Source organism: Oryx dammah, unplaced genomic scaffold (genome assembly GCF_014754425.2).
Source record: "Oryx dammah isolate SB20612 unplaced genomic scaffold, SCBI_Odam_1.1 HiC_scaffold_18, whole genome shotgun sequence".
In the NCBI taxonomy this organism is placed as follows: Eukaryota; Metazoa; Chordata; class Mammalia; order Artiodactyla; family Bovidae; genus Oryx; species Oryx dammah.
In genome coordinates this window covers 77421661-77435253 of record NW_024070202.1, presented here as the reverse complement: position 1 = coordinate 77435253, position 13593 = coordinate 77421661, and the positions used below count along the sequence as shown (strand labels likewise).

General features: G+C 53.8%; 1 protein-coding gene across 1 annotated transcript; it reads left to right on the top strand.

Moving 5' to 3' along the window:
• Positions 1 to 748: 748 nt before the first annotated feature.
• Positions 749 to 10053, top strand: YKT6 (YKT6 v-SNARE homolog). Its single transcript, XM_040259851.1, has 7 exons — positions 749 to 988; positions 3340 to 3422; positions 4635 to 4735; positions 5751 to 5855; positions 6118 to 6183; positions 7513 to 7614; positions 8275 to 10053. The coding sequence occupies exons 1-7, from the start codon at positions 885 to 887 to the stop codon at positions 8308 to 8310; spliced, it is 597 nt and encodes a 198-aa protein (XP_040115785.1). The 5' UTR covers positions 749 to 884; the 3' UTR covers positions 8311 to 10053.
• The last annotated feature ends 3540 nt before the right edge of the window (positions 10054 to 13593 follow it).

The window sequence follows — 13593 nt, the reverse complement described above, 5'->3', positions numbered from 1 at the left end:
ATGGTATGCCAAGTGCTCCCTCAGTTTGGAGCTGAATTTCTGCTCCTTTTGAAGTGAAATGGCTCTGCTACTCTGAGGTTAGCAGTTGGCTCCCAGATCAGTGGTTGGGCAGCTGATTTCACAGGTAGTTGGCAGGCCCAGGAGACCCGAAGCCCGCAGGCTCCTGCTGAGGGGTCCTATGTCAGAAATTTACTCCCACGCAGGCAGGATGCAGGAGTGGGAAGGGCAAGAGAGGGTTCAATTAACTGAAAATGAGAGGCAAGCCTTCACCTCCCGGCAGGAGCCTCGAAAAGGTCCCTACCTTTCACTCAAAAAGGAGATCTGATTTGCAAAACACTTTCCTAGAAGGCAGTTCGCGCGTAAATCAAAGTCCCAGGTGTAGGGTTTACAAAGTACTGGCGTGTGGGTGGGGCTCTGGGTCTAACTGCTCACAGGAAGGACGGCCCCCGGGACCCAGGTGTTCCTACAGTACTCAGAAGGGCTGGGAAGAAGGAGGGGGGCGCTGGGAGGACTCAGAACGGCTAGGGAAGGAGGGAGAAGGCCTCGGAGGGATAAGGACAGCGGGAGAAGGATAAGGACTCGTAGTGAGACAGCGAGGGGGCCTACGAGATCCCCGACAGCCCTTCACGCGCACGCGCAGGACCCTGCACCACCCCCTCGTTCGTGTTTCCGGCTGCTGCTTTCTGCATCCGGGACACGAAAAGACTCTGTTAGGCCTCGGGCGGCAGCCCCTGACCGGAACCGGAAGTGGACCCCGAGCCAGGAGAAGGAAGCCGGTGGCCGACCCGTCAGCAGCCGGCGGCGGCCTCGAGGGGCGGCGCTGCGCTGTTCCCTGCGAACCGGTGCCGCGGCCAGGCGGGTGGCCGGCCCAAGGGCCCGGCGCCATGAAGCTGTACAGCCTAAGCGTCCTGTATAAAGGCGAGTCCAAGACAGTGCTGCTCAAGGCCGCATACGATGTGTCCTCCTTCAGCTTTTTTCAGAGATCCAGGTGAGCGGGCCCTGGAGGGCGGCGCCCGGACGGGGAGGCCCGGGGTCCGGGTTGGAGACCGCCCGGGAATCGAGGCCCGGGGTTTGGCCTCCTGCATTGGAGCCGGTGGTCTTTTCCTCGGCCTGTAGCCCATTCTGGAATATAGTCCGTAATCAGGGTTTTTCAAATTTTCTATCTTATAAAAATGACCGGGGGCTTTTGAAAAAGTGCAGATTCCCCTAGGCTCACGCCCAGCTGAGTTCCAGCAATCTGTATTTTAAACCAGCCACTCAGTGGTTCTGACCCAGGAAGCTCACGTGCTTAAGCGCCACGTTTGTATTATCTGGCTGGGCTTTCCAACAGTTCGGTGTGAGAGTTCCTGGTACACTCTGTCATATTATGGAGGAAGTCACTGAGGCCCCAGGAGATGGATACCAAACCAGCCAGGACTCCAACCCAAATTGTATGCTCTTTACTGTTGGGCTCCAGTGGTACAAAAGGGTTCTACAGTGAAGATTTAGAAGGAAGCCTGGAGGTTTTAGGGCTTACAAGCCTTTGAACATTTGCGAGGCACTTGAATGCCATCAAGTGTGTGTTAGAAGTACCATAGACACTTAACAGCCTGTTCGTGGGAGGGGTGGTGGTGACTCAGGCACAAAAGGAGAAAGACCCTACAAAGTCTGTGTCTGTAGTCACCCAGTCTCCAGGTCTGGTGGCATCTGGATTCTGTTTTGACTACTTCATTGGGCTGTTTTGTTCTTGATGAGAGTGGCTTGCTGGTGGGATCTCAAACAATTCCTCTTGTTATTTTGTTGAAATCTTCTGCTTCTTTTTGAGTCCTTCTTGGTACCTACCATTCTCTATCATGACCTCTAGTCTCTGTTGCTGCTTTTCTGTGATGGAACTTTGGATGCTAACTTGGTTAACTCTTGATTCTTTTCCTTTCTCTTTCTCCTACCCACATGTACTGACGATCCTCAGAGATTTCACTTTAGGACTTTCATCTCACTGGTTTTCGGTATCCAGACCAGTTTCAGATGATTAACACAACTGCAGTACTGTAGGGAAATCTCTACAAATGTCTCTTAAAACAACACATAATCCAGTTGAGCCCATTGTTTTTCTCATAAGTCCTCCTGTCTTCTGTCCTGCCCACCTCATGATTACCAGAATGCGAACCTCAGACCTTCAAAATGTTTTCCAGCTTTTCTGGCTCTTGTATGTAGAATGTCACAATGAATGCAGTTCTTCCTTTGTCTAATTATATTTCTACTCTTAAGCTCTCTCTTTTTAGTTTCATTGCAAGGACTTCCTTATTTTCAGACTTTGCTGTAAGGGATTTTTCTGGTCCTATTCACTCTCTCAGGATAATAACAACAAGTAATACTATGCGCCAGACATCATGCTAAGTGCTCATTTAGTCATCACAGCACGTCTCAATATATAGACAAAGCGCGGTGCAGTAAGTCCCTTACCAGAGGTCACACATCTCGTAAATGGTGGAGCTGGGATCCCAGCCAGGGAAGTCCACTCCAGACGTGGTGAGTCCTCACTCTGCTGCGTGGCTCTTGGTGTGATCTCAGGAGTGTATGAATCTGCTGGAACCAACTGTGGATTCCACAAGTCAGGACCCTGCGCTTTATATGACATTTCCAGTCAGAGGCTTCTTGTTAACTCTGGATCCTCCAGCTGGACTGTTGTCACCTGTGACTCTTCCATTCTGGCCACATCTTTTTCTTGGGCCCATGAACCTCCTCCTCTCCCTCAGCCATGGTACAAACCATTTTCCATTTCCTTGTCTTGGCTAAGCCCTTGCCCTCAATTCCATCCAGAGTGTCCTGGGCCCGTACCATGGATTAACCCCAGACGACCTGAGGCTAGAGCCAGCATTCACTGAGGATGCCGTCGCATTGCAGGGTCCAGCGTGTGGCAGCTGCCATAACTGACTGTGTATCTGCTGAACAGTTTTTGCCACTTAGGTGTCTCCATCACAGATTTTGTTTCTTCCCGCTTCTTGGGAGTTATTGGAGCCTTGAGTACAGGAGCTGGCCTCTGCTTCTCTGCTGTGTCCCAAATCATACCCTGACCAAAACGTTGAATTAACTATAACCTATAGAAGATTCCCCAGAAGTCTGGAAGTGGGTTGTTTGGGTCTGCTCAGTAGCAAGCAAATGTGGTTTGAATGGTTGAGAGGATGTGTAATTATCTGTATTCATGATCATCGACAGAGTGTTTATTAGTTTTTCCTAAGGTTGGGAGGGAAGGAGTGAAACCAGGAAGCAATGTCTCCTTAGTGTATAAGCTCAGGGGTCACTTTGCATTGTGCTGGGGACAAGGTGACAAGAACAGGTAATATGTGTTGTGTTTCTTAGCGTTCAGGAGTTCATGACCTTCACAAGTCAGCTGATTGTGGAGCGCTCAGCAAAAGGCAGCCGAGCTTCTGTGAAAGAACAAGGTAAGAGGACCCATCACCTTGTAAGCACGTGCTGGCCCGGCCACCCCACCTCAGGTGGCCTAGAGCTCTGTCCACAGGAGGGCTGCCTTGTGATGGAGAGGGCTCCCAGGACCACGATCCTCTGCTGGCTTCTCTCTTCCCTCTTCCTCTGTTTCCTGTTATGCAAAATTCTGTGCCCACTGTTGGTATGTCGGTTGCTTGGTTAAATCACTCCCAAAAGCTTAGACTTGCTTACAATTAGGGTCTGCCTCTCTTGGAGCAGTAAGCAACCTTCCTGCTTTGTCCTCTTTTGCCTTTGGATTTGTAAACGTCTCAGAAAAGGACTTCCACCCAGCCCTGTTGAGGAAATACTGTATTCTGTGCTGCTTAGTGCTTTTGCCCAGGAACCTGGAGACCCCTTATTTTCCCTCATGACCTTAGTTTTTTCTTCTTCATGATTCAGGTTTCCTGTAAGAATTTTTAGGCATTTATTTTAGCGGCATTTGGTTAGCTATGTCATCTCTGAATCCTTTCCAAATGACAAAAAGTCATTTCAAGGATTGTGACTATTTTGCAGAAGCCCTGTACAGGCTGTACCTTTTGATAATTCGATGACTTCAGCACAGTCATACTTGAGACCCCAGCCAGCAGTGGCTCATTTTTTTCTGGATGGGCTTTATCTCTCCCTCCTTCTCCTGCCCTGTCCCCACTGAGGCTCACCACAGCGTGGAGCAGGCTAGGTTACTGTAGTGAGGAAACCTGGGGCCCTGACAGGTGATTTCCTCAAGCCAGGAAATCTTTTACCGAGCTTTGTTGTGTATATATGAAAATAGAAGCCACTTAGCTGGTCCAGAGTTCCATCAGCTTGGGAGCAGAGCAGAGCACCTCTGAGGGCTGCAGCTTCCAAGACACAGGGGAGCCTGACCTCAAGCTCAGGGTGGGACTCAGACGAGCCCTTGGGGCTGCTTCCTGGGATGTTTCTGCGCCACTACTGATCCTTCGACCCTGGCTTCGCGCACTGGGCCTTGGGACTTTCATTCACCCTGAAGCAGGTGTTGTCCACACTACCCGCAGAGCCCCCACACATGCTGCCCTATGGGCAGGGTTTCACCATAAACCTGGCTCAGAGCCGCATTCCTGACCCAGAAGACAGAAGCCCAGCACTGTATCAGTCCAGCGGCTTTGGCGGGTGAGAAAGTCTAAAGCCCTCTTGCCATCCTCTTGTCTCCTTAGAATATCTGTGCCATGTCTACGTGAGAAATGACAGTCTTGCGGGAGTGGTCATTGCTGACAGTGAATACCCATCCCGGGTGGCTTTTACCTTGCTAGAGAAGGTGAGTTTGCAGCTTGGCTGGACTGTACTTGGGCAGACAGGCATGGACTGGGGCCAGGAGTGATGTAAGGGATGAAATAGCGTGTCTAAAATCAGCCTGCTTTCAGCCTCCTCACTCTAAACCAAGAGACAGTCTGGGAGCCTTTTCATTCCTGTCTGTCTCATCCCGCCCTACCCCATCCCCACTGATTTCTGCTTCTCATCCTGCTAGTGTCCCTGGGGCCACCTTGGCTCTCCTTGTCAGCCAGAGTCCCAGCATCTCCCCTTCCCGGTGGGGCCCTCGGGTCAGCTCCAGCTGTGCTTTTGCGTCCTCTTGCCAGCTCTGCTCCTGCTTCCGCCCTGAAAGTCGTGACTTTCAGTTCCTTATGAGCCACACTAGGCTGCATGTTCTGCCCCATGACCCACCTCCCTTCTTCCCCTCCTCCCCTCTTTCAGGCCATCTCTGCACACACCAGGCTCCTCCCCACCAGCCGTGCTTCTGCTCAAGGAGTCCCTCTGCTGGCGCATCCTGCAGTTACAGCTGCTCCTTTCCCCAGTGTGGGGCTGGTGCCTCCTCATTCTTCAGTGTGTTTCTTTGTGGTGCGGATGATAAACTCCTCAAAGACCCTGGCCCCACAGCCCCTAAAACACTCATGCATAAAAGCGCATGAAGTCTGGTGGCTGCTTAAATTCAAAAGGCTGCTTAAATTCAAAGGATCTGATTACCTTTTTTGAAGAATTATTTTGAAAAATTAAAGGTCCAATATCCTCTTTCCTGGAAATTCACAACCTGAGAAAAGTGAAAATCTGTAATTTGCATCTCTAATAATTTATCATTCCCAGATGAGGTTCATATCAGGCTGGGCATACTTGGATTTTAATTCCAAGAGTACTGAGGAAGAAGAAACTTGGACCTAGAGTTTCTCCCTTGCCATTAGCCATCCTCCTCTGCCTTCCTCTGTGGGTCCTGGGGTCCTGAGAGCCTCTTTCGGATGAGCACTGAGATGGGGCTGTTGTTGAGCTCCTCTGTCTTGCAGGTACTAGACGAATTCTCCAAGCAGGTCGACAGGATAGACTGGCCAACTGGATCCCCTGATACTATCCGGTACACAGGCCTGGACAGTCAGCTCAGTAGATACCAGGTAAGGCACAAAGGCTGTGAAGCAGAAAAGCCAACGGCCCTGATGGTTGTGACTCTGGGTGATGTGAAGGCTGATGTCCTCCTGAAGATCGCAGGAACCCGCATAAGACCTGAGCTCCTAGGCAGGCTTTTGGTTTTCCAGTATGTGTTTAAGCAGCCTGTGGTTTTTAACTTCTGAAAGTATATCCAGCTTGCTTGGTTTTGAGCCCTGTTTCCAGGCAGCCACTCCAGTCCTGACGTTTTTATTTTTACTTCTTTCCTAGAACCCCCGAGAAGCTGACCCCATGACTAAAGTGCAGGCTGAACTGGATGAGACCAAGATCATCCTGGTAAGTAAGTAAATTAGGGACCAAGTTCAGAAACTCAGGCAAAAAGATTTGCCAGCAGTCAAGCCCACACAGCTGATTCTTGTTTTAATTATAGTCAAAGCACTTCTGAAAGTGGTGGTGGCCCACCTGTCCCTGTGCATCAGAGGCCTTGAAAGCCAGATTCACTCAGACAGCCACTCTGTGGTTCTACCTCCATGGTGCCTGCCTTAGCCTGACCCACAGCCCACCAGGTTCCTTCTTTTCAGAGTGTGGGTTTTGGTGCAGACTGAGGCTTCCTGACTAGATACAGGTCCCGAGTAGTCAGAAACAGGCCTGATTCAGAAGAGCGGGAACCCTGCATTTTACCTGAAATCTAGTTTGCAAGTGCTGTTTTCTGCTTTTGTTTTTAAACTCTGAGCTACTTTTGGCTTTGGAATGAAAGTTAAGAGATGACAGTCTTCAGGCACCTCTCTGTCTTCTGTAACGTTTCTCCACGTTTCCTAACCAAGCCCTGTCTCTGCCTTCTGCTGCCTCAGAGCCTCAGTCCTGTGAGCAAGCACACAGAGGCAGGGGACACACACGCACTGTCTTTCCTTGTCTCTCCACAGACAAATGGGTCCAGGTCACCCAGCCCATTCTGGCTGCAGGGGTAAAATCTGGATTACTGGTCACTCTGCCTTTTATCCATCCCATTCATGTCTTGATCCAGTTAACCTTTTATGGTGGAAATCTGAGTTGCTCAGCCGTGTGTAGAGATAAAGAATGTTTTTGCTCATTTCTCATTCTGTGCCATTTCATATGTCCAAACCTAGGGTAATGCCAATTGCCTCTGAGGGCCTTGCAGTTGAAGCAGTGGCCATCTGGGGTGGGAGCAAGTCAGCCACTTCCTGATGGCCCTGGTGGCGGGGCTAGGGGCTCTTGTGAGGACCTCCATCCCTCATGTGTTTGGAAAGGGTCTGTCTGCACTAAGTGCAGAGGTGCTCTCACAGAGCTGATAGTCGTGAGATTTAGACACAGTTCCCCTGGGAGAAGCATGACATGGCTGGGCAGTAGGAATATGTGTATGTGAATACAGGCGCAGGGGACCTTTCCTGGAGTGTGGCTATTTAAGCCTGTGCTTTGGAGGATTTGGGGGCAGTGCTTTATGTCCAATTAGAACCTTCTAGATCCTCCAGGAAGGTCACTAGGCCCTGTGTCCTCCAGAGGTCTGGGTCACTGTGTCTTGATGCTCATATGTGGGGGAGGAGCCCAAAGGAAGCACTTTGCTGTCACTGAGCTTCATGAGGGACTGGCGTCTGCTCACCTTGTGAACAGAGCAAGGCATTCTTTTGTGTCTTTCCTCTTGTCCAGCACAACACCATGGAGTCTTTATTAGAACGAGGTGAGAAGCTCGATGACCTGGTATCCAAATCCGAAGTGCTGGGAATACAGTCTAAAGCCTTCTATAAAACGGTGAGTGTGGCCTGGCCGCTCCTGGGCACCCCGTCACTCGGCTTTCCCTGCCTCTGGGCTGCTTCCTCCCTCCCCCAACCTCCCCAAGGTAAGGACGGCTCCTCCTCACCCTTGCTGTCTGAAGTATGCCACCTTCCCAGAGAGGTTCCGACGCTTCTGATTTGTTAACTTGGACTGGAGTGTTTAACCTTTTGGACAGTAAGGGTGCTGCATTTGCTTGGTCAACACACACGTTTGCTGTCATGATGTGCCTTGGAGGGAGATGCCTGTGGGGTTAGGAGGTGTCTGAACAGGAGGTGAAGGAGAAGGTAACAGAGGCCCCATGAACCAAGTACCTCTCTGCTCTCTGAAGATATCCTTAGTAAGAAACACCCTCACGGGGTCAGATAACTTTATGGGAGTCAAGGCTGGAGCGAAGGAAGAGACATTCCTGTTCTTTATACTTGGCTAAACAACAGGAAGTTTCCTTCCTTATCAGTAGCATTAATGGAAAGTGGACGGAATAATCTTGGGAGTGTGAACTACTTCTGGATGGCTTCCCTCCACTTCTCTCTCCTTGGTGGTTCCAGAGCCCCTAGTAAGGCCAACTGGTCCCCTCAGAGCTCCCAGTTCTGCGTGTGCTGAGGTCCACCTCTTCAGCTCTGTTTTGTCTCTCTCAAGGCCCGGAAACAAAACTCGTGCTGTGCAATCATGTGACGGCTGCCAGCAGAGGCCCCTGCACTGGAATGTCACCATCATTCACATCGGAACCACGGCCTCCCAGGAAGCAGAGCCGCCTCGTAACAACCCAAGTGGGACAGACTCAACTTCGGCTTTGGAGCTCCTGGGAGAAACCGAAGGGTGGATGGGGAACTGGGGGTGGGGAACGTTCAAATTCACATGTCTAGTTATTTTTGAAAAGATACTGAGGCCCCTGAATGTGTTATTTTGGGGCCAAATGGAACCATAAAGCTCAGTGACTCGGTAGATGCTGCAGGGCTTGTTTCTAATCCCCTGGGAAGGATGTGGGCCCCCGACTTGTGCAAGGCCCATGGGGGGTTCAGAGCCAGCTCTTTGTGGATCTTCACATGTGTGGGTTTTGTCTGTATACTAACTATTAACACTACAAGGAGCAGGGTGCCCTGACTCCAGGACTGGGGAGGGACAGCCACTGTGGGGCTGCAGTGGGCATGGGGTCAGGGTGGGGGACTCAGGCCAGTGCTTCTGTGTTGGGAGGAGACAGCTACTGGACTTCATAAATTCTGAGACCTGGTTTGCATTCCTGCTGAGATTGACTTTGACTTTCTGCGATACCCATCCAGCAAGCAAGTTCGGTAAAGAACCCTAGAAGTGGGGGAGGGGGCGCTGGCCCTGACTTGCCGTTTGGCCTTGAGCATCTGGATCAGAGCACGGGTGCTGCAGTCTCGTGAATGGTTGTCACTTGCCTTTCTGGTGACAAGAAAGACTGTTCTGACAATCTCCTGGGACTTATGTCTTAGCAAGTGACCTACACTGTGGCCACCATTACTAGGCGGCAAGAGAAGATCCCTTTCAGCCTGGGGGCTCCCAACATCCACTTGTGGTCTGAGCTATCCACACTCCAGCCCAGCCCCCAGCAGAAGCACTGCTGAGCACCCCGCCCCCACCCCCACCCCCAGCAGCAGGAGGCCTATGGCTCTGAGGCCCGGCTGTGATGCCCAGCCCTAAAAGCAGGTGCAGGGAGCAACCCAGGCCGTAGCCCAGCAGGTTCCGGCTCTTCTCAGCCTTGCTGGTCCATTGGGCCCTACTGCCATGCTGTAAACCGCCTCCTAGTGCCCTGCTGTGCTTCCTGAGGACGCCAGCTCAAGACACACGTTGAGAATCAGTCTCCATGGACGCCCCTTTTGGAGCGGTATCAGTCAGTGTGGTCTCATCCTCCGATGTCCTTCCCTGAGCCCTGTTCTTGCCCTGTTGAGGAGCCTGATAGGAAGTGCCTGTGGCCTTGAATTCCCTGGCATGGGCCAGAAGTGGGATCTGCGTGGCCTCCGAGGACCCACCCTGTGAAGCACCCTGCCAGCTGCTCGTTTTCTCTGGGCGCTGTACCACCAGAGGACTTGGCCTAAAAGTAGCCTACCCATGTGAGTTCTGCCATGTCTACCCTTGACAGGTGCAGGCCTGGCCTGCTCACGGTCTCTGAGGTGCCCATGACCACCCCTTAGGGACGCTTGAGAGTTGTCTGACTCCTCCCACTTCGGAGGGTACTGGGGGTGGGGAGGTGGGAGGTGGCCAAGATTGGGAAGAGGGTGGCAAGGGTGAGTAGGGCTGGCCGAGACCTCTGCATCCACCCTTCCTCCAGCTCCTCTCGTCTTCTAATGTTAAATCATTTGGCAAAGTGTATTTTAATAACTGCTGCCTAACTTTTCTCTGTGTTCTGTTTGGAAGGTTCCTATCTGGATAAAGTTGTCTTTTGAAATTCCAAAATAGTCCCGTGCTTTGATTTGGGCTTCCCAGGTGGCACTGGTGGTAAGGAATCTACCTGCCAATCCAGGAGACATAAGACGGGTTTGATCCCCTGAGTCAGGAAAATCCCCTTGGAGTAGGAAATGGCAACCCACTCCAGTATTCTTGCCTGGAGAATCCCATGGACATAGGAGCCTGATGGGTTACAGTCCATAATCACAAAAGAGTCGAACACAATTGAAGCAGCTAAGCACACAATGTGCTTTGAGCCACAGGGACCCTTTTCCACGGGAGCCCTGCCCCTCATGCTGTGCCCCTGCCGAGTGTGGGGTTGGCCGTATCCTGGGGGGAGGCAGCCTCTACCTTAATGCCCCCATTCCCCCTCCCCACCCCCTAGACCTTTTTAGCAGGAAGTAGGGGAGGGAGCCCCAAAGTAGAGAGAAGTCCTGCTCTGAGTCCTGTGACCTGGTCCTCACTGCACCGTAGAAACCACCTGGGAGGCTCCCTCACAGCCACAGAACCAGGGCCACACGCCCAGAAACTCCAGATCTGTCTGCTGGGGTGTGGAGCGTCCTGTGGCCCCTGGGTCCTTGCAGGCTGGCAACTCTGGTCCTGGTTTAGGGAATGTCCTCGGCAGGTGGCGGTTAGACTGTGAGTGCTTCTCACCTATTTCACTGCTGGCCTGGGACCGACCTGGAGACCCCTGGAATAGGGAGTAGCCTGGGCATTTCTGGCTTTTCCTGCCCAGAGGACCCACCAGGACATGCGCCCAGGGAGCTTTGCCCAAAGCAGGTGCTCTTTAAAATGACAAATGAAAGGCCCCTCACTGACTTCCCTCTGCCTATCCTGCCATCCCTGCTGGGGGCGTGGGTGCCAGGGGACAGTTTCAGAGTGCTGGTCCACCTCAGGATTCCTGCAGGATCCCCAGCAGGGGTGGGGTGGGGCTGTGGCGGGTGCCCAGAGGGAGGCCTGGCCTGGAAAGCAGCCTCGGATTACAGCTGATAGGTGAGCGGAGCCCTAGATACTGCGATGGTGATGACTCCGCTCACTGGCTCTGTCCTAGATTCTCTGCACCAAGCTCTCTGATCTGCCCTGGTGCTCCCTGAGCAGCCCTCATGCCCGCCTGCACACCTGAGAGCCCCTGTCAGCTACCACCCACAGGGCCAGGAAGCTAGTCTCCTGGCCCATCTGAAGGTGTCTGCAACCAGATGCCAAGGCTGGACCAGGAGGCCTGTTGTGCCCTAGTGGACAGGACTGAGCAGGACTGAGCAAGCCTGAGGCAGCACCGCCTCATCGGAAGTCACTTGGACCCGTTGGGTGGATGTTTGGTGTATCATTGTGTGGAAGCCCATATTTCTGTCCTGAGAAAGCTTCAGGTGTGAGGTACAGACAGGCAGTGGCACCTGGGGACCAGGAGTAGAGGGGAGGCTGCCTCGGGGGTGTCAGCAGGACTGCCGGGGACTGCCCAGGAGTGGAGAAGGCACGAGGCCTTTGAGGGGCCAGCGGAGCACAGGCAGGTCCCAACAGCTCTTGCCTGGCAGGGCCTAAATGTGTGCAGCCGTGAAGGAAGATGTTCAGAGAAGCAGGCGGCCCTGCATCCGTGTGGCCACGCAGCTGTGTGGCCATGTGGTCAGGAAGCTGTGGAGTCGGGCAGTCATGTGGCTAAGTGGTCAGGCGATCAGACAGGTTGGATGGCCGCGCGGTTAGGCAGGCACGTGGCCAGCGCTCCCTCAGCCGGTGCAGGCTGGGTGTGCCCAAGGAAGGCCCAGAGGCTTTGTATCCCTGTGTGGGGGTGCAGTGGGTGACTGGGTGCCGTGTCCCTCCGCCCATGTTGGGGTGAGCTGCAGAGGGAAGGCTGGTGGGGAGTGCCTGGCTCTGCCGACCTGGGCCCTCAAGCCCCTCAGTCTGGGGCCACCCGGGAGCCTCTGTACCAGGCATCCCCCGTCTCCCAGGTCTCAGCTCTGGGCTTCTGCTGTTCGGGTCTCCTCAGGGAGCCTCTCCAGGCCATGGCGGTCATCGCCTGCTGGGCCATCTTTGTATCCCAGCGGCCACCACTCTGCTCCTGGCGCCGGTGTCGTATCCGTGTGCTTCCACACAGCCCGCTTGCAGGCCCACAGGAGCAGCCCTGGTGGCTGCAGGCACCACGTGTCCCAAGCAACACGCACAAAGACCAGATGGGTGGAGGGAGAGAACGGACAGGGCAGCAGGGCTGGGGCCTGGAGCTCTTCCCATATAGATCTGCCCTCCTGATCTCATCTTCAGAGACTACAGAGTGACCAGAGGTTGGGGGTCCTAGGACTCAAGGCGTCATTTTTGGTTCCTGTGTCTGGGGCTAACAGAGGCCTTGGGGAAAACAGGGAGCGGGGTGGGAGCAGCTGGCAGAGTTTGACCTGCGGCCTCACAGGGCCCCCACCTGGGCATGCCGACTACCCAGGATGGGCTTGGGAACATCTGGCCTAGGGCTGCTGCAGCCTGGCCAGCCCAGGGCCCACACAGCAGGGGAGGGGCCTGCCTCGAGGTGAGGGGTCAGCTAGATCCTGGCAGAGAGCACCCAGATACACGTGAAGCAGTTTGTCCTGTTTTCCATTTATTTGCAGTTTCCCGAGACAGAACAAAATAATAATTTTGTACACTTACAAGGCTCAGAAAGAAAAGACAATGTAACTCAGCAAAAAGAGAGAAGAGGAAAGGCCGGCCAGCACCGCGGGCAGCCGACCCTCTGCAGGGCGGGCCGGCCGACGCCGCCACACCGCAGACATCTAGCTAGAAGAGCGGGTGTGGCTTGCTCATGAGGGGTCATGCAAAAGAACTCTCCCCCAGAAAAAAAAAAAAAAATCCCCAAATTATCCCAGACAGGCAGCTCCCTGGAGAGAACGGGTGAGCAGGGAGAGGAGAGGAGGAGGCCCCAGGAGGTGAGGGCGGCTGGGCCGCACACTGTCCACGGCAAACCCTGCCGCTGCCCGAGGCCCAGGGAGCCCTGCAGATGTTCACCCTGTGTCCATGGCGGGAGACGGCTGTCCTGAGCACAGCCGCAGACAGGCAGGCGAGCATCCACTCTGAGTGTCTGTCTGTTGGCAGTCTCCCTTGGAGACCAGCATCCTGTGTCCTGTGCCCCACTCTGGGCCCCTCCCTTGGCTAGTGTAGGGGGAAGATAAAGAAAATCCTTGTTGAAAACAACATGAGTTAAAGGGGCAGATATTGGGGTAGGGGTGCGTCCTGCACCTCTGGGATCATGGCCCCTGACCACCTCCCGAGTATAGCCCAGGAGGCCAGATCATACCCATCCCCATGCCAGGCCAAATGCTTTTGGCTCTCTGCCACCACCTGACCACGCGGCCCGTTCCCAGAGGCTCACCAGAGTGCCCACCGGCACACAGAGGGACCCGCCTCCCCACCCCAGGGTCCCTATCGCTCACAGCCCAGTGCAGCCCTCTGCTCCCTGCTGCTCTGGCCCAAACTCTAAAAGTGCAGCCTCTTCAGCAAACACTTGCCTGGCCCCTGCCTCAACCTGGAAGCCAGAAACACCTGCCCACCTCTGACCCCTCTCTCCTTTCTGCCCCA

Excerpts from the sequence above, each read along its gene's own strand:
- YKT6 (XM_040259851.1), top strand. The coding sequence starts at position 885 with ATGAAGCTGTACAGCCTAAGCGTCCTGTATAAAGGCGAGTCCAAGACA. Across the intron at positions 989-3,339 it reads AGCTTTTTTCAGAGATCCAG|CGTTCAGGAGTTCATGACCT; the intron begins GTGAGCGGGCCC and ends TGTGTTTCTTAG. Across the intron at positions 7,615-8,274 it reads CTAAAGCCTTCTATAAAACG|GCCCGGAAACAAAACTCGTG; the intron begins GTGAGTGTGGCC and ends GTCTCTCTCAAG.